Below are 21,163 nucleotides of genomic sequence, written 5' to 3' on the forward strand. Positions count from 1 at the left end.
CTTTGTGACTTGGTTACAGACCAACTGATATCTATCATAGGCTTCCATGTCACCCATTAATTTGTATGTATCCCATGCATTTTTCTTCTCTGCCACATGTCTCATTAGTCCATCTGACAACCATTTAGGCCTAAACCTTGAACAATATTTCTTAGTTGGTATGTAAAGCCTGGTAGCCACCAAGATTAGTTCCTTGAATGCTTCCCATTTTGAGTTTGCTGTTGGTAACATCATCAGTTGGTCCCACTGTATAGAATTTAAATACTGTCTCAGACCATCATAGTCGCCTTTACGAAAACAAAAACCCTTCCCTTTACCTCTGATGGTAGTTACCTCCTTGAGTAAATCCCACTTCAACACACTGTGATCACTGCCACCTAGTGGTTCATTTATCTGCAGGTTCTTAATGCATGAAGAATCACTACTGATAATCAGATCAAGAGTATTGCTCCCTCTTGTTGCCTCACGAACATGCTGATGTAGAAAACAATCATCCAATAAATCCACAAAAGCCTTGCTAGTGTGCGAGTGACCAACCCACAAATTCCAGTCAATATCTGGGAAATTAAAATCCCCCATTATAAGACTCTCTGATTTACTGGCCCACTCTATTTCCCTGTACAATATATTATTATACTCATCAGAGTCATTAGGCCTATAGCACACTCCTACTCTCAATTTTGATTTCCCTATGCTTATGTCACACCAAACTGACTCGACACTGCCCTGTCCATCGATGTCAACTGGCTTCACTTCCTTTGACTTTATGTGTTTCTTAATTAATAGCATAACCCCTCCTCCCCTCCTGTCCTGTCTATCCTTTCTATATACATTGTATTCCCCAAATTCCAGTTCCGCATTACTTATATCTGTGTGACACCACGTCTCTGATATCCCAACAATATCTGCCTTTGATGTTTTGAGCAATACCTCAAATTCATCAAATTTATTTACCAAACTCCTAGCATTGGTGTACACGCAGGTATACATGCACTTGTTTCTATTCTTAGCTACCCTAACACAACCCATGTGTTTACTTGTAACGCAATGACTACCAGCAGTCTCTGAAATATCCTGCTTGTTTTTCAGACTTCTGCTCATTTGAATAGAAGCAGTGCAAGAATCACTTCCACCTCTGCCAGTGGCTACTGTTAATCTATTAGTCCTTGTATTCCCCCAACTAGCAGTTTTCCGACCCACCTAACACTGCCTCGACAGCAACAGCAAAAATTCTTGCACCCTTTCTATTTAAGTGTATCCCATCCCTGTAAAAGCAATCTCTCCTGTTAACAAGTACAGTCCAGGCTGAAAAAAATTCTACCCCTTGAGCCTTGCACAATCCCTCCAGGGCCGAATTGATCGACAAGGCTCTCATCATATACTCCCTCCTATCGTGTCTGGGCAGAATTGCAGACACTTTCAAGTTCAACCCTAATTCACGGCTTTTTTTCAACAGTGACCTGTACTTGCTAAGTAATTCCGCCGGTCTCCTACTCTTAATATCATTAGTGCCAACGTGTACAACTATATCACCTTTTGTGCCCTTAAAAGATGATATCCGCTCTACAACGTCATCAACCTTTGCCCCTGGCAGACATACCCTGGTCCTATTCCACCTATCCTTTTTACAAAGCATGTTCCCCATTTTCCTGACAATAGAGTCACCAACAACTACTAGTTCCTGTGGGATCAGCGCATTCTGCCTAGGGGGCTGCCCCTGTGTTGCCTGATGACCAAGTGCAAGCTCTGGCATTGATGTGGGCAGCTGAGAGCTTGATGGGCCCCTCAATTTATTTCCTTCGAGGGCATCCACCCTGTCCTTCAAGGTCTCATAAAGGCCCATAACAACGCTGAGTTGTCGCCTGATTTCCTTGCACTCCTTACATCGTGCACACACAAAGACATCCCCCTTGGCAGTATCATGTCCCGTACCCGACTGCTCCGCAAACATCAAGCAAACAGTGCATTTTAATAGACTGTGATTCAGAGGGCAACTGCCCCCCTCAGTTCTCCCCTGAACCACAGCACTCCCATTAGCTTGAGCCTTTTGCTTTGCTGCTCTGGTCAGAGTCATGATTCCAATTTAATTCAATAAAACTTAAAACAAAAATTAAATCCTTAAGTTATATCCCAAAACAGTTATGTTATATATATATATATATATATATATTTTTTTTTTTTTTTTTTTTTTTTCGGTATCTAGTGTTCCCTTTATACAACTTCCGTATCACGTGTACCACTATAGTTATGTATTAATTATTTGTTACGATTAAGTCGTTATATATATTTATAGAGTTAAAAATACAATTTAATTGACAATAAAGTTTATCAAGATTAACAGATTTACTGATTAATTGACAATATTATATTATGCAGTATACTACACTAAGCTTATGCTATCGTGTAAAAATGGCGGGAATTCACGAATGGTATTTCTACGGACTCGTAAGTATTGATTAGCTTCGAAATCTCGCTATCTCAATTTAGAATAAACTAAGGATCCTGACTAGGTCTATAATCTACTTATAGAAGATAATTTGATATAACAATTGGTTAATAAATCGACTAAATTTGGTTAAAAGACCTCTCGTTCAATTTGTGACACGTGGATTTGATACCGTTACCGATACTAAGTAATATCTACGAAATCTCTGTCTAAGTTAAACTTTAAACTAAGTATCGTAACTAGGAATATAAAGCTACTCTAGAAAATAAGTTAATATGACAATTTAAACTAATAAAGCAGAAAATAAATCAGGAAAAACTTCTCTGTTTGAAGAGCTTTAAGGAGCAATGTCTGCACAGGCTAACCTCGCACCCAGACTCCCTCGTATTTTTACCTGTGTTGCGCGATGACCAAGTGCAAGCTCTGGCATTGGTGTGGGCAGCTGAGAGCTTGATGGGCCCCTCACTTGTAATCCTCCGAGGGCATCTGCCCTGTCCTTCAAGCTCTCATATAAGCCCATAACAACGCTGAGTTGTCGCCTGATTTCCTTACACTCCTTGCATCGTGCACATACAAAGACATCCCCCATGGCAGTATCATGTCCCATACCTGACTGCACCGCAAACATCAAGCAAATAGTGCATCTTAAAAGGCTGTGATTCAGAGGGCAACTGCCCCCTCAGTTCTCCCCTGAGCCACAGCATTCCCATTAGCTTGAGCCTTTTGCTTTGCTGCTCTAGTTTGAGTCTTGATTTCGATTTACTTTCAATAAAATTTCAATTTCAGTACAAAATTAAATCCTAAACTTGTATCCCAACACAGTTATAACGCTATATTTATGTTTCATTAACGAGTGTTATCTACGAAATCTACGAGTGTTATCTACGAAATCTACGAGTGTTATCTACAGAATATTTACGTTTCAGTAACGAGTGTTATCTACGAAATATTTATGTTTCAGTAACGAGTGTTATCTACGAAATCCCTTTATATAACTTCCGTATCAAGTTATGTATTAATTATTTATTTTTACTAATTATTTATGTTACGTAACCTAAGTGGTTATATGTATAGTTAAAAGTACAATTTAATTGCCAATGAAGTTCGACAAGATTAATAGATTTTACTGATTAATTTTCCCGTAACAATGGCGGCTATTTACGAACGGTAAACACGTGGATTTGATACCCTTTCCGATACTAAGTAATACCTACAAAATCTCTATCTAAGTTACTTTAAACTTAAGTACCGTAAATAGGAATATAAAGCTACTCTAGAAAATAAGTTAATATGTCAATTTAAACTAATAAAGCAGAAAATAAATCAGAAAAACTTCTCTGTTCCAAGAGTGGCAGAAAGGCACGTCCGCACCGGCAACTCTCATCTTCAGACCTGACAAAAATATTTGACAAGAACGGTGGAACCATTCTGACAAGGAGCCGTGTCACAGACTACCATCTTTTGTTGTGGAAATTGAAAGCCTGAATAAATTTAAGGCTGAGCTGGACAGGTATTTGGAACGAATGGAGGGGTGAAATGGGAGCTTTTTTTTTTTTTTTTTGGCTGATGCTACATAAACTTGCTTTCTTGCATTGTGTGCCTCTACTAATGCTAATGCTAATTTGCCTCCAATGCCACACTTCCAATTTGTGCAGCAGTCTTCCATGTGCAACAGTATCAAAAGCCTTTCTAAGATCCAAATATATGATATCAAAATTATTCCCTGCATCCAGTTCCTTTGTGGCCACATCACAGTATTTTGAATGGCTTGAGCATGCTCAATGCCGATGGGATTCTTCCTCTTGCTCAGAATAATCACCTGAGAGGGCATAAATTCAAATTGAGGAAGGACGGATGTCGGATAGATGTGCGGAAATTTGCCTTTAGCCAGCGGGCAGTTGGTTTGTGGAATAGACTCCCATCGCTTGTTGTTGAAGTTGATAGCCTAAACAAATTTAAGGCTCAGCTGGACAGGTATTTCGAACGAACGGAGAAGTGAAATGGGAGTAGTGGTTTTTTTTTTTTTTTTTTTTTTTTTTGGCTGATGCTGAATAAGCTTGCTTTCTTGCATCATATGCCTCTACTAATGCTAATGCTAATGTATCCAATAAAATTGGTCAGACAAGACTTCCCCATTGATCCAACTCCACCACCTCACTACAATATTAGTCGCTATGCCATTAACAAGGCCAATTGGGAAATCTTTTGCTCCACGCTGCAGACCATGATCCAGAACCACAACTCTTCTGATCTTCCAGCACTGGACCCCAATCAACATCAAAAGCTCACAACAGAAATCATCATCCAGGCCTGCAATCAATCAATTAGAAAGAAAAGACCAATGCCTAATGCCGTCCCATGGTGGTCCCCAGAGCTGGAGCACCTTCGCCGAATTGTACACTCCAAAAGAAAAGCCTTTCAGAGAGCTCGTACGTCTTGGCCCCCAAATGAGGTCAACACCCTCCGTGAAGAATATCGAAGAGTCAGAAACGACTACACCTCCCTTATAAGGCAGTGTAAAAGATCATCTTGGGAACGACTCGTCAAAACGACTGGCAATACTGAACCCTGGGGGGTGGTGTACCGCATCACCACCAACAAGCTCCCGAGGGGCGAAGTTATCCAATCCACTCTCACACCAAACGGCACTATGACTACATCGTGGGAGCAGTCTATGGCCAATATTCTGGACACGCTTTTTGGTACAGATACTGATCCTCTGACAGTACAACAGCAAGAAATATGCCAGGCAAACAACATCTACTTCAACAATGCTGTAGAAGACCAATTTACCACAGATGAACTGCAGCAGGCTCTTACCAAAATGAAAGAGAGGAAATGTCCCGGACCAGATCTCATTGAACCCGAAGTCCTTAAAAAGACCGCCCAAATTAACATCCAGTTTCTACTCGACCTCTTCAATAAGTGCTTGTCCCATGGATCTTTCCCAGAAGAATGGAAAAACGCCAATGTAAAACTGATCATAAAAAATCCGTCTAAACCACTCCAACAACCAGAGTCATACCGACCCATTGCCCTTTTATCCATGGTCAGTAAACTGTTTGAACGACTACTCCTAGTACGGCTCCAAGACCATTACACCAAAGCTGGGCTCCAGTCCAACTTCCAGTTTGGATTTCGACCGGGGCGTTGCACAGAAGACGCACTGCAAAGGATCATCTCTGCAGTCTCACCTCCAAATACTACCTACTAATAGCAATAGATTTCGCAGGAGCATTTGACAGGCTCTGGTGGGCAAGTATCCTTCGCAGACTTAGGCAAGCAAATATACCATTAAATTTATACAAATGCATCGAAAACTACTTATCAAATAGGAAAATTACAATCTCCTCAACGTACCGAAGAATTACCAGGTCAATCTACAGAGGTTGCCCCCAGGGTTCAGTCCTTGGTCCTTTTTTGTGGAACATTGTCCTGGATGAGCTCCTTGGACTGGACCTAGGTCCTGTAGGTATACAAGCCTTTGCTGATGATGTGACCATTTCGATTGAGGCTGACAGCAGAGCTTCTCTGGAAGCCAGAGGAAACCAGGCACTTCAAATCCTTCAGAACTGGGCAGCCCTACACAAACTAAGACTCTCACCCCAAAAGACACAATCCATTCTCCTGAAGGGATCACTGCAGCCTACTAGAAACCCCACTATCAAACTTCAAGGCCAAACCGTCAAGCTAGTTACTACGTTAAAACTACTGGGAATAATACTTGACCCTAAGCTCACTTTCTCTCCGCATCTTGCACACCTCCACGCGAAAGTGAGAAACTACACTGCTCTCATCGCACGGGTGAGTCGTCGCGATTGGGGATTGAACCGACGCACCCTTAAGATTCTGTACAAATCAATCTTCCTTCCCTTCATAACGTATGGATCAGGGGTCTGGTTTCGCAGGGCAACTCTTTACAACAACAAACGTAAACTGGGAACCATCCAGCGCACCATCCTTCTTACTATTACAAGGGCATGCTGCACAGTTAGCAACCCAGCCCTTCAGGTTCTTGCGGGCGTCCTTCCGCTTGATCTGGAGGTTATTCGAAGGGGCCTCCACTACTGTCTATCCAGGGGTATACCAGCAACTATCCTTGGACACTCCATCAATAACCTGAATGAAATCAGGCAGGAAAAGAAAAAAATTGCCATCCTACTACTTCAGACCTGGCAGGACAGATGGACTGCTACCGACAAGGGCCCAATCACCAAGAAATTTATACCTTATGTGAATGCCGTATTTCCTAAATCTCCAACTTGGTTTTCTCCTGGTCTTCATACCACCTACCTCATCACTGGACACGGATCAATAAACCATAAATTAACATCCATGGGAATCATTGACAACCCCTACTGTGCATGTGGTGAAATAGAAGACTGGAACCATCTAGTATATACCTGCCAACACTATGAGGACCTCCGCAGCATCCTGTTTACTCGTATACAAGATAACCCTCAAGGAAATGAACACTTATTCATCACAGAAGAAAACTACTACTATGAGTTTACCAAGTTTGCACAAGCCCTCTTCACAAGACGGAGCACCTTATTGCCAACACAAAATAGGAACAACCCAAACATCTGATCCTAACCTAACTGGCCAACTGATCTTAACCTGGATAGGATCAACTGGCGTATGGACCACCTCATTCCTCAGTGGCAACTTGCACACGGCTCTCTTGCTGTCTTATTTATCGTCCTTCCCGGGTTCCCCTTTCAACTGATGGCGCTTATTGCTCCATTGATAACCTGGAGGATACCTTCGCCTACATCCTCCATATTTCTAGCTATACCCTCCTTTCTTGCGTACACTCTGTACTTCCCCGACTCTACCTTTTTTTTTTTTTTTTTTTTTTTTTTTTTGTCTCCGTCCAGGAAGCTCTGGCGACCCTGGCGGAGACAAGCCAGAGAATAATGGGCAGACTGGCTACCTCCTAGTGGTGTGTGCGGGCAACGTGGAGTCCCACTAGGGGCCCTGCGGCCAAATGCCAGGACACACAACAGAACCTAACGCAATATGTCATATACAACACACAACACTTTTCTGGCATTTACAGTAGTACTGTATTCCTTCACAGCGAACATATGGCGCAGATGTGGGAAACCACAGGTGGCGCCTGACCCTAATACTATGCACACTATGCACACTTCCCCTTAACAAAACCATGCTGTGTCCGAGCTATAACTGAAGTCTTGTGTAGATGATCCTGCAGTGCTTCTTTAACCAGTGCCGCCATTAATATCCCTAGAAGAGAAGTTAAACTAACAGGTCTATAATTACTTGCGTCGCCCTTTGATCCTCCTTGGTGAATTTGCGGTCACATTTGCACATCTCCGGTCCATGGGGACCTACCCTGAGTCCAAGGAAGCTCTCATAATTATGGCTAAGGGTTTGCTTATTTCCTCTGCTGCCTCCTTTAATATAACTGGATAGATCCCATCCACCCCAGGTACCTTTCTTATATTTAACGTCAAGAGTTAAAAAAATAAGCATAGGAAGTTACATGAAAAAAAAAAAATATATATATATATACCATCCATTACAGCCCAGTTATAATCAAACCATATATGAAACAATGCAGTAATGTGAAATTCATGGATTTATATACAAAAAGGAATTCATATTTTATGAATATAAATTCAATTTCCTCTATTACTAAATTTAAATGTCATTCAATTTCTTACATATTTGGAACCCAAAGGCGAACTGTTCTGTCTCTTGATGCTGAAGCAACAAGGTTTCCTGATGGGGAAAAACAGGTTGACATAACAGCATCCTGAAACAAAAAAATGTTAGGTGAAGGAGAGCATACTTCCTAATAAATTATAATTCACAACAAAAAAGAATCTTCAGTAATAATAATAATAATAATTTATATATACACAGTAAGCTCCCGCTATTTGTGGTATCTGCATTCACGGTCGCTGATTTAATATAATATGAAACCTAAAAAAATGTGAATTTTAAAGTGCCGTGAACATTTTCTGCCATAAAAAAACATGGGCTTGGCTAAAATTATCTTTCCCAGTCAAAACAGCGCTCAGTGGGTGGGTGGAGAGGGGTGACAAAATCGCGAGTATGGTTGTTTCTCGCTAATCCTTGTTCAGTATGTGTTATGTGCTTGTCATGGAAGGTTTCATCGTTTGCTTTTAATTTATATGCTTACAAAAGTGATAAATCTACCGTTTTGCAGTGTAAAACAGACTTTTTCGAGTGTGTTAACGGAAGAAAGTGACTTATTGTGGACAAATTATTGTGTGTAGGCGGGTGGCATTGTCGAGGCCACGTTATGTCAAGGATCTGGGTATATTCTTACCATGTTTACGCCATATGCAAAAATTTCATTACTTCATACAGCATGACCCACCCATTTTTCTTATTATCGAATACACTAATAGTCAAACTAATAGAGCAAGCTTATCTGCGAACAGTTCTAAACCCCCAAACACTTCCTAATTCTATAATAATTAAAGACAAACACCAGCCAAGGAATAAAAAATTTTTACTATAAAAATAATAAAATACACTATCGGAAGACTAAAATATTACAATAAATTACGATAAAATAAACTACGATAAAATGTTAAAAATATACTGAAGCAATAAAATTATCTAAAATAAACTGGATTAAAAGCGATAAAACCTGAAGCTTTCGGAGACTCCTGTCTCCTTCTTCATATTGTTGAAGAAGGAGACAGCAGTCTCAGAAAGCTTCAGGTTTTATGGGAAACTACAATAGGTATTTCCCCAATACATGTTGCTCGAAGGAGTTTTAGTCTCAGCAAGGATGTGACCAGAACGAAGCCGTTTCACAGATTTGGGTGAGCTAGCCTTTCCAAACTGTACTGGGATGAAAAAGAGTGACATTTTTCCTATGAGCTTTTCATTGATGGAATGAACAATCAGGTATCGAGCTACTGGACCTGATGTATCTTTGGTTCTGGGTCTTTTTGCTGGGGTAGCATTTTCTGGTTCATTTCTATATTTTTCTGGTAGAGACCTTGTTGGGGTCCCAGAAGAAAAATTCAGAGTATCAAGATTCATAGTGGTTTTTCTTTGTAGGTTGGTGTCCCACTGCCTGGCAAGCAATAAATGCACTCAGGATTTGATTTGATTTTGCTGACGCAACAGCAACCTATGCTATAATGCACCAACCACGTGCACTCAGGAGGGGACTGCCAGGGCTAAGGCACTATATTCGCACTTCCATCAGCCTGAATCCTGTCTCTCGGATCATGAGAGTAGGGGTATGGTATCAACACGTTGACCCCTTCAGGCCACCCAAGCTGGGCCGATTGATCCTGGTCGAGTCATCTATAACTCCACCCTCCCATCTTGTTAAAGCAGGGGCCAAAGTGGTGTGTTGAAGCTGGGCCCTCAACCACACCAGGATATCCTTTCCTAGTTTCCACTGGTCGCAGAGTACAGAAAACATGCCAGATTCCTATGACGATACCCTGAAACTTTGGGTACTGGATCCCATTAATGCTAATCTGGAGTACCAGCAGAGTCATTGGGAGGTCCCCTCACCACGTACAGGTGCCCACATCAAGGAGCCAGGGTATGGGCATTATATCTGAGTGATGCTAATCTGGAGGACCAGTAGTGTCGCTGGGAAGTCTTCTCATCACGTACAGGGGGCCCTGTAGTATCAATGTGAATGCCTGTGAACTTGGCATCTGTACGTATATGTATATTCTGGATCTGTGTGTGCATGTGCCTATATGTACAATGAGATTAACGTATGCATGTAGCTCTACATATGCTCTGTATCTGAATGTGGGAGAACATATGTTGTAAAACTGATGTGCACATATACTTGTATATATGATTTTGTATGTGTGTGTGTGTGTGTGTGTGTGCACATGTGAACACGTTATTGAAATTGATGTGAGCATGTACCTCTATGCATGATTTTGTCTGCGTGTAATTGTGTGTAAAAAAATTGAGTATGCATGCACCTGTACATTACGTGTACAAGTGAACTTGGTGTGTGCACCAATAATCGTACCTATGCGATCACTTTGTATATCTGGGAAAACAGCACCAGATCCGACAGACAACTCTGATTTCGAGCCATCAGTGAAGATAGGCATGGAAAAGAATTCAGGATATTCAGTTTGGTGGCCATCATAGAGTTGGTAGACAAAAGATCTTGTTGGGAATATGGCCTTAAACCAATTTTTAATGGAGAAATCGAATGATAGTATGTGAGCATGTCAGGGTAGAAGTAGCTGCCTTGGAGAGTGGGTAACATTGTTTACCATGATGTTACACTCTCTGAGCAGCTCTTGGACATGGACAACAAAGGGACATTTGGTAGTCTGACGAGTATTACAGAGAGTTTCCCTTAGTGGCTCAAAAATGTGTGTTCAGGAATGGCTGTCTGTCAGGGATTTCAGTTAAAAAGTATATTTTAGTGACAACTGATTTCATTAGAGCAATAGTAATGGTTCACCTGCTTCGACAATAAACTGTGGACAGGGCATTGGATATTCTGAATGCTCCAGTAGCTATGGGGGGGATGGCTTTTAGGTGAAAAGAGTCTATCCACCATAGTACACAGTTTCTAGCTGAGATTCATAGTCTAATTTAGATCAGAGAATCACACAATAAAGGCAACAGTCTGCTGCTGTTGCCTTTATTGTGTGATCTGTATATCTTTGCAAGTTGTTGTAATTGGGAGTTTTGGTACAAGAGCCTCTTGGGCCATATTGTGCCTGTTCGTGATTTACTTATGACTAATTCAAAATGTCATTATGATCAAGGACAATTACACAAATTTATATAATTAAAATATTTAAAACAGTTCTTTGAAATCTGCATCACTGCCAAGAATATGTGAAAAAGTTAAGGGTTCCTGCAAGTTGAATAGGGAGCTAAAGCTGGACTTTCTGATAGATGAGGCATTCAATGAGAATATGCTTTATTGTTAGCTGCAACTGGCAAAAGAAATACTGAGGAGGGTTTCTTCCACAAGTAAATATGGATGAATTGGAAGGGAATGACCGATGCGGAGTCTTCTCGGAATAACTTCTTGCCTGCTTCTCCTGAAACTAGATACCCACAGCCGGTTCATTTTTTTATTTTCAGCAATTTATTATTGATTTGAGTTTGCCAGAATTGAGATTGTTGTTTTCTACATGTCATAATATAGATTGGATCACTTTATGAATGGGATTACAGGGAGAAAGAGTAAACTGGATGGCAGTGATTGCACTTAAGGAGTCTGCATTTATCAAGACAGCTTGATATGGTGGTTGCTTGTGTTATCTAGACCTAGTTTGCTCCCCATTTATTGAAGATGGCACATAGGAGGTTCACGCCAATACCAATCATGCCTGCGTCCACAGTTCGCAGATACATAGTAACAACATCAACTTCTTATCAACTACAAGCCCCAAGAATTTGGTTTCAGGAGCCTGGAATGATGTTTTATCCAAGCTTTGGTTCTGGTTCAGAGTGAAGGTTCCGTTTGCAACATTCCTGTAAGCAGATGTCTTTCTAAGGCCAAACCTGAAGCTATTAGCCATTGCCCAAGATCTGACGGGGTCAATGGAATGCTAAAGTCATCAACAAAGAGGGCACTGTTTACAGTTGTAGGAAGTTGTTCAGTACTGGAATTCACTTTTATATCCAAAATAAGGGCCAGCTCACTTAGAACTGACCCTTGGGGAATTCCCTTCTCTTGGCAAAAACATCAAGAGAGAACGGACCCAACACGAACTTGCAATGAATGGTTCAATAAAAAGTTTTTAATACAAAGGGCCAACAGCCTCTAAAACAGGGATCATAGATATCTTTTAAAATTCCAAATCTCTGAGGTGTCATATGCTTTTTCCATATCAAAGAAAATTGATACTAGGTGCTTGAATTTAAGGAAAGCATATCAAATAGATGTTTCTAGTCTTATTAAATGGTTGACTGTTCAGCTGTTCCTCTGGAAGCCATGTGCTTTGGAAAGGAAAGAGAGGTCATTTGCTTCTAAATACCACGTGAAACAGGCACTGACCATCCTTCCCAGAATCTTGCTAGAGCAGCTTGTTAAAGCAATCGGCTGGTAATCAATCAGAAATTTTACATGCTTTCTTAGCTTCGGGAAGGCAAGTAAAATTGCCTTATGCCATGAGTCTGAAAATTTGTCTTCAAGTGTTGTCTTCAAGATGGATTCTGTTGTACAAACAGAATTGTTCCATAGTTGCAGAGAAAGATGTTTGATCATCTGCTAATGTATGTATCTGGCTTGACAGCACTCGCCTGGGATAGCAAGTGCCAGATTCATTTCCCATTCTGTAAGGGGTTGATTGTATTCTTCGAAGCTATTTGGGGATATTTTCAAATTTTGCTTTCAGCATTTTGTTTGAGGGTTAAAAACTCAAGAGTGTAAGATGTTTTGGCAGATACTTCAGCAAATATCTCCCGAAGTGTTTACAATTGCACATCTATTCAGATTAAGGAAAGACGAAGGGTGCGATGTGTATTCACGCCCTTCATCTTTCCGGACTTTATCCCAAAAAAGCTTAGGTGACGAAGCCTGGTTGATGGAAGATGTGAAGTGGATTCAAAATTCCTTCTGACTCTAATGTTTCACGTAACGTGCTTCGGCACATACACGTTTGAAGGCTATTAAGTTATCTGTGGTGCAGTAACGTCACAATATCACCCAAGCCTTGTTTTGAGCATTCTTGCTGCTGTACATTTAGTATTCCACAATGGTTTTAGAAATGGTGAAAACCTAGTCAACGCCTTTGGAATTGCATTTACCACTCACTGGAAAACACTGTCTATCATGTGCTTTACTGCATCATTAATTGGCTCTTTGCTGACTGTGGTGGTGTCAAATAATGTGAGATCTTTGAAAGCATTCCAGTTAGCATGACTGATCTTCCCCTGTGGTATCCTAGACACATGGCATAATCTCCCATTGCAAAGGGTGGATATCACAGAGAAGTGACCACTACCATAAAGGTTGTCTTCAACCTCCATGTACAAACAGAGAGAATGGGAGTGTATAGACAGATCAATCACAGTAAATGTACAGGCAGGCATGTGAAAAAGGTGTTGTGTTCCACATTCAGAGGGCCAGGTCATTATTTTCGAGCCATCAAAAACAATGACCCTTCGAGCTCTCGAATCCGAACCTTTCCACTGATGTCACCACTACCCCACACAGATATTGTATCCATTGAAATCCCCCAGGAATAGAAAAGTGGATGGCAATTGCCTAATGAGATCATTGAGGTCTGACTGGGGAATGTCTTTCCCAGGTGGCAAATTGATGGATAAAACAGTTAAGAGGAATCCTATTGTAAGTTGAACTGCTACAGCCTCTAAGTTGGTGGTAAGTAGTGTAGTTTGAAAGGAAGGGGAGGATGTGGTTATCCTCAAGGATGGTGACTCCACCGTGAGCAGGTCCATCCCCAGCTCTATCTTTGTGAATAACTGAACATTTATGAAAGTAAGGGTCCTCCTTTGCTTTTAAATGTCTCCTGTAAGCAAAAGCAAGTTGGCTCGTGATTATGCAGGAGGTCCTTGATATTGTCAGTACTTCGATAGAATCCACGGCAATTCCATTGTAGCAAGTTGAATGCACTTTAACATAAAGACAAACTTCCTTTTACGTTTTCATTTTGAAAATGAAAAATATGGAAAATGCGTTACATTTTCCATATCTTCCCATTATTTAGATTTGTTGGGTCCATCTGGATTAGTCAATTTAAACAGTTGGGGGCTTGGCTTTTTCAGTCCCAGTTTTATCTTTCTTTGGAAAGAAAGGAAGTTGACCTCTGTCCATATCTTCTTATTCTTCTGCAAAGTTCCAGGACTGGGTCGCCCTTAACCTCTACAGCCATTGTTTCTTTATTGCAGGTTGGTCTCCCAACATTTGCAGCTTTTATTCACCATTTGGTTTTGGTAGTAGAGGAGCACTAGGAGTTATGAAGATAGTAGTAGTAGCAGCTGACATTTTTTTCGGGTGGGCTTTTAAGAACAAAATAAATAGCATGTAATCGGAGTAAATGACTCTCTTGGTGGTATAGTCATTCCAATTTGCATATTGATAATGCACTTCACAGAACCTTTCTGGGTATTTGAAGACTTCATGCTATTTATTGGTTGAATGCACTTTCTGGCATCGTAGTAGAAGCTGTTCAGCTCAGATTTTTGTTTTTGGATTTGTTTTTCTCCTTCCGCCACTGGGATGCTCTAGGGAAGTGGTGTCCAACCTTTTCCCATAAAGGGCCATATTTGTTTTGCAGGGAGCATTAAGAGAGTTGAGAAAAATTAGTGCTTTACATTTTCCATATCTTTCATTTTTCATTTTCAAAATGAAAACGTAAAAGGAAGTTTGTCTTTATGTTACTGTTTTTAATTTTCAGGATATATATAAAAAAAAAATGCAAATTCCCAACACTTTTATGTGGAACAAATCTATGACAGTGATTTATTTTTTAGATTTTATTAAAATTATAAAAATACGACTTACTTTTGTTTTTTTTAAAAAAAAAACGTATTACTTTTGCTTTCAAATGCTAACTTTAGAAAATTTACAACCTGAAAAGGTTGCTTTTCAGGTTGTAAATCACTGCTTTTCAATATTAAGGTAAATAAATATAATGATGCAGATAAAATTGAAAATATTCAAAAATTTTATTAAGTACAATGCACAATTACATTTACTGAACAAAAAATTTAATGAGAAATTTTTTTGAAAATTAACAAAATTTAAAATGCTGTTTTAGTTCACTTTCTGTGTGGGCGGCATAAAAATAATTCGGGGGGGGGGGGGGGGTGTAGGTTGGACATTACTGCTCTAGAGTATACAGGGTGCTCTACTTGGCAGTTTATACAGATCAGGTTTGGAAATGAACATTCTTTGCTCCTGTGATCTTCTGCAACACAAGCACAGGCACCGTTAGCACAACAAGCTTTTTGAGAATGGCAATATTTTTGACATCAAAAACACCAGTTTGGAATGCAAATCTCCAGTAAGCAGTTTAAGAGTCTGCCTTGCTGGAAAAATGGATGCCCAGACAGGTGTTGAATATAAGGATGCAAACTTTGGTAGGGATGAGGTTTTCATCCTTTCGCAATGATATTCTCTTGACAGTTGTCACATATGATACACCTGACAACTTAAGGGTTTTGTGTAGGGTTACCATGATAGGCATTCTCCCTATCAATATGGCTATCAGGATTTTTTCAGCATGTTTTGTGCATGAAGCTTCAACCAAAAGATTGCCAGAACACAGCCATTTTATGGATTTAGATGATCCTGCCAACCTTTCTAATCCTTTTTGAATGAAGAAAGGTGGCATCTTCCTGATTGACTGCTCTCCACTGGAATGGAGAATGCGGAAGAGTGGTATCACTGATGGTGGTGTGTCCTCAGTTTTGGCACTATTTATGGAGGTGTTTCAGTATTGCCATTTTGATTATATAGGGGTCTTATTGGGGCATCAGAAGAAAGAGTATTTACATTACTCATAGGTGTAAAATAATTTTGGGTGTCCTAAAAACCTCACTCACCTCGGAACACTATGAGGAGATGCCCACTCAGGAACTAGCAGGTAATGTGAACACCAAAGGGACAACAAATTCGCTTAGGATGGGGTCAATGCTTATAGGAAATGTGGGCATGATGCTCCGGTCTGGGACATGAGGGCCGGTCCAGGCCATCCAGATATGTCAAAGCTGAGGCCAAAGTGGTGTATTAGGGTTGGGCACCTCACCCACTACTATCCATTTTTCCTAGTTTCCATGGGTCTCAGTGCACATCTCCACATGCCAGATTCCAATGATGTAACCTTGGAACCAAGATTTGGGTGCAGGATCAAAGTGATGCAAATCTGGAAGACCAGCAGCATCACTGGGAGGCCCTGTAGAGGACCTCCCAATGATGAACCATGGCCTTATACGAAGGGTAATAAGGAGGTGATTATCCATGATGGCCATGGTTAAGCTGCATGCTGAGTATTGTATAATGGTCTAGAGACCTCACTTTAGATTTTGTTATGGAGATTTCACAACACATAATGGCCATAGTGGAGATTTCACTATGGCCATTATGTATTTCATAATGGAGATTTCACAACACATAATGGCCATAGTTGCACAAGTGCAACTATAGTCATTATGTGTCTGTCAGAGTCACTATATTCACTTTAATGATTTATGGATATATCAAAGTGTATTTATTATTCCAAGATGTTGAATTTATTTAAAGAGCTCATTTAGGTTTGCTTTGTCAGCAAGTATATGAAAGAGAGTTAGAGGAGCTTGCAAGTTTGCTAACAATCGGAAGGTGGTACGAATTGCTAAATAGGATAGACTATCAATCAATGGGGCTTAGAGGGGGAACAGGAATTCTGTGTGTTATCAAACACTTAGTCTAAAACATTGATGGACCCAATATCTTTATTTTAGAAGATTTAGGAGAAGTCCAGTTGGCCTGCCTCCCTAAAACCCACTCATACACACCTTCTTGATGGTAAGCCCTGTTACGTCACCTATATGGCAATGAACATGTAGAGTGGTTCTCTTCAAGACGCCTGGTCAGCATGAAGAGGAAACACCAAACCCTCCAGCACATGACAGCACAACGAAACAAATGACCCTCAGTCCCATCCCCAGCGGCTTTCACTCCCCCTCTTATGGCCAGCGAGAATCTCCAGGTACAACCAGGCTGCCATGCTCGGACACTAAACTTGGCCTATTACAATGTAAGATTGCAAATATTAGAGCTGGAAAAGGAATTAGAAAATGTGAATTGGACACCAATGGAAACAGTGAAAGGAGCGAAGGTGGAGCTGGCTTTCTGGTCCATAAAGATCGACCAGAAAGTCCATAAATATGGACCAGAAAGTCCATAAAGATGGACCAGAAAGTCCATAAAGATGGACCAGAATGTCAAGAACACTACTCGGGATTTCTAAGAGGTACAAGCTAATGGTTATAATGATTTATGCATGAAGATTGAGCCAACATGATGATGAAGAGGTTGAAGAAATGTACACCAAAATTGAGTCTTCTAGATTATGGGGTACTTCATGCTAAAATTGGAAAGTGACAAAACAGTGCAGAAAGGGGAATTATAGGAAATTTTTGAAGTGGTGAAAGAAATAAAAGAGGCAAATGAAGACTTGTGAAATTTGCAGAATCGTGAGGATTGTCAGTAATGAACACTTTTTCAAGAAAAGGGAGAACAGAATGTGGACATGGAAGAGCACAAATGGATTAACAACTAATGAAATCGACTTCATCCTCGCTAACAGAAGATATATCGTGAATGGTGTAGCCATCCTGAACAAGGTAAATGTTGGAAATGATCACAGAATGGTGAGATGCACACTTGATATAGATGTAAGAATAGAAAGGAAAAAAACTGACATGAGTAAATAATGCAAAGGCCTTTGAGATAACAGAAGAGGAGAAAAATCAGTATGCACTGGAACTTAACAAGTTTGAGCTTCTGCAGACTGCTCAGGACCAAGGTATCGACGGGGAATATTACAACTTTCTGAAAGTGATAAAGCCCAAGAAACCTATAGGTAAAAAGAAATCCAAAGAAGAAAAAATTAGCCAAGAAACACTAGTCAAGATGAACCAAAGATAACAAATGAAGAACAGGATAAACTGACAAGGTCAAATTTGAGTATACTGAGTTATGCAAAGCCACTGGAAAGAGAATCAGCGAGGGCATAAGAAGATCAAGCACAAGAAAAGCAGAACAAGCATTACGGGAAAACAAAGGACTTAAATCAGCAGCCATAAGCAGTAATACAGAAAGACAAATGATACTGAAACTGAAGAATAGCGCGATGGTGTACTTATAAATAGCAGAGAAGGCATAATTCAAATGGCAGAAGAATATTATAGAGAATTATACAAGGAGTGAGGGGAAGATGGATTGCAAATTAGTAACACATACAACATACCCGATATCCTTCCTGATGAGATAAAACATGCATTGAAGAAAAAGAATCATCAGAAAGCCCCGAGTGAAGATGAAGTTACTGTAGAGTTGTTAAAATTGGGAGGAAGCAACATGACACAAAAACTAGCAAGACTCTTCACAAAATGCATTAGAAAAGGTGTGATGCCTAAGGAGTGGTATAATACAATCATAGTTTTGGTGCATAAAAAAGGAGATAAATTGGAAATTATAGACCAATTAGCATGTTATCCCACAGCTACAAGTTGTTCACATGGGTCATTACTAACAGATTAGAAAGAATACTTGATGAGAATCAATCGAAAGAGCAAGCTGGCTTTAGGACACGATTCTGAACTAAGGATCACCTTCACGTAATATCACATTAGCATTAGAAGAGGCATATGATGCAAGAAAGCAAGCTTAGGCAACATCAGCCAAAAAAAAAAAAAAAAACACAACCCTTCCACTTCACCCCTCCATTCGTTCGAAATACCTGTCCAGCTGAACCTTAAATTTATTTAGGCTATCAACTTCCACAACAAGGGATGGAAGTCTGTTCCACCAACCAACTACCCACTGGCTAAAGGCAAATTTCCGCACATCTATCCTACATCTGTCTTTCCTCAATTTGAACTTATGCCTATCAGGTGATTATTCTGAGCAAGAGGCAGTATCCCATCAGCATTGAGCATGCTCAAACCATTCAAGGCTTTGTACACCTCTATCAGATCACCTCGCCGGTGCCTAGTCTCCAGACTCTGTAATTTGCAAAACTTAAGCCTTTCTTCGTAAGAGCAATCCTTCGTTCCATTCACTAATCTTGTTGCTCTTCTCTGTACTCGTTCCAGCAGCTCTACATCCTTCTTGAAATGAGGCCTCCAGACCTGTATACAGTACTCAAGTTGCGGCCTGACAATTGCCTTATACAAGGGAATAATCACCTCCCTATCCCTGCTAGAAAAATTCCTGTATATCATTGATAAGACACCATGAGCTACTCTTGCAGCCCGTCTGCACTGCTCAGAGAACTTCATATCTGCCTGCACAATTACCCACACGTCCTTTTCATTCTCTACCACTGTCAGTGTAGTACCACAGAGTTGATACATAGCTCTGGGGTTGCTGTTTCCCATATGTAGTACTTTACATTTGTCAATGTTAAACTTCATTTGCCACCTCTCAGCCCATCTGCTCAACCTTTCCAGATCCTGTTGCAGCAGCATAGTGTCAGTAGTGTCCTTGACAACCCTGCCAACCTTTGTATCGTCTGCAAACTTGGACATTAAGCATGATATACCATCATCAATATCATTTATAAATACAGAAAACAATAATGGACCCAACACTGAGCCCTGAGGGACTCCACTAATAACATTAGTCCACGATGAGCAGTGTCCATTGATTACCACTCTCTGTCTTCTCCCCCTCACCATCCCTTTATCCATAGCAGCAATTTGCCTCCAATGTCACACTGCTCCAATTTGTGTAGCAGTCTTCCATGTGCAACAGTATCAAAAGCCTTTCTAAGATCCAAGTATATAATATCAAAGTTATTCCCTGCATCCAGTTCTTTTGTGACTGCATCATAGTATCCAATCAAGTTGGTCAGGCAAGACTTCCCCTTAACAAAACCATGCTGTGTCTGAGCTATAACTGAAGTCTTGTCTAAATGATCCTGCAGTGCTTCTTTAACCAGTGCCTCCATTAATTTTCCTGGAACAGAAGTTAAGCTCACAGGTCTATAATTACTTGTGTCAGCCTTTGATCCTCCTTTGTGAATTGGGGTCACATTTGCACATTTCCAGTCTATGGGTACCTCCCCTGAGTCCAAGGAAGCTCTCATAATTATGGCTAAGGGTTTGCTTACTTCCTTTGCTGCCTCCTTTAATATAACTGGATAGATCCCATCCACCCCGGGTGCCTTTCTTGTGTTTATCTTCAACAGTTTCTCCTCCACTTTACTCTCAGTTATTACAAGATTCTCTAGCTTACTGCCAGAGTTGAATACACCTCTGGCATGCCCCTAGCTGAATAACTCCTCATGTGTGAATGTCGATGCAAAATATTAAATTAGTTTGTTAGCTACGTGAGCAGCATCATCAACAGTTGACCCATCAATATCAAGTGGACCAATCTGATTCATCCCCTTCCTTCTAGAGTTTACATAAGTAAAGAACTCTTTGCTGTTTTTCTTTGCATCCCTTGCCAAGGATTTCTCGTAATCTGCCTTCACCTGCCTAACCTCCTTTGTAACTTGGTTGCATATCAACTGGAATACTGGAAACATATTGGGAATCAGACTGTTAGATAAGAAGAGAAACACATGGCTTCGGCAGTAAACTCAAGTAAAGGACATTCTTATCAAAACTAAAGAACTAAAATTGTCTTGGGCAGAACACATATCGAAGACAAGATAATAGATGGACTAAGAAAATAATATGAATGGTGCCCAGGAGGAGCTTGAAGGAAACCTGGAAATCAACGACGGAGATGGACAGATGCTATTCTGTAGAGCTGCTACTGCACTAAGGGAGTTGCTATAGATTACAGCAGGTAGAAGTTGATGCTCGGTAATATAATCCATTGCTATTCTAATAGCATATAATTCTGGTGTGAAAATACTGGAAACATGAGGCAAGGAGACAGATATAATATATTCCGGTAAAACTACTACGGCACCCACTAAGTTGTTCGATTTTGATCCATCCATGTAAATCTGATGACTATTTCAATTTTCAAAACTGCGCAATGCATGAAGCTTCCATATAACGATTGGA

At 40.4% G+C, this 21,163-nt stretch overlaps 1 protein-coding gene across 2 annotated transcripts in view; it reads right to left on the bottom strand.

Moving 5' to 3' along the window:
• The window catches only part of LOC150078577 (uncharacterized), a 394,647-nt gene that overhangs the window by 306,708 nt on the left and 66,776 nt on the right, over nucleotides 1-21,163 (bottom strand). For both annotated transcript variants that reach the window (XM_090385383.1, XM_090385384.1), the window contains one exon: nucleotides 8,137-8,228. In XM_090385383.1, coding sequence (XP_090241509.1) covers nucleotides 8,137-8,228 — 92 coding nt within the window. The remainder of the gene's footprint in view (nucleotides 1-8,136; nucleotides 8,229-21,163) is intronic.

The sequence above is a fragment of the Mastigoproctus giganteus genome, chromosome 11, assembly GCF_048544385.1.
Source record: "Mastigoproctus giganteus isolate SK-2022 chromosome 11, ASM4854438v1, whole genome shotgun sequence".
NCBI classification, from domain to species: Eukaryota; Metazoa; Arthropoda; class Arachnida; order Uropygi; family Thelyphonidae; genus Mastigoproctus; species Mastigoproctus giganteus.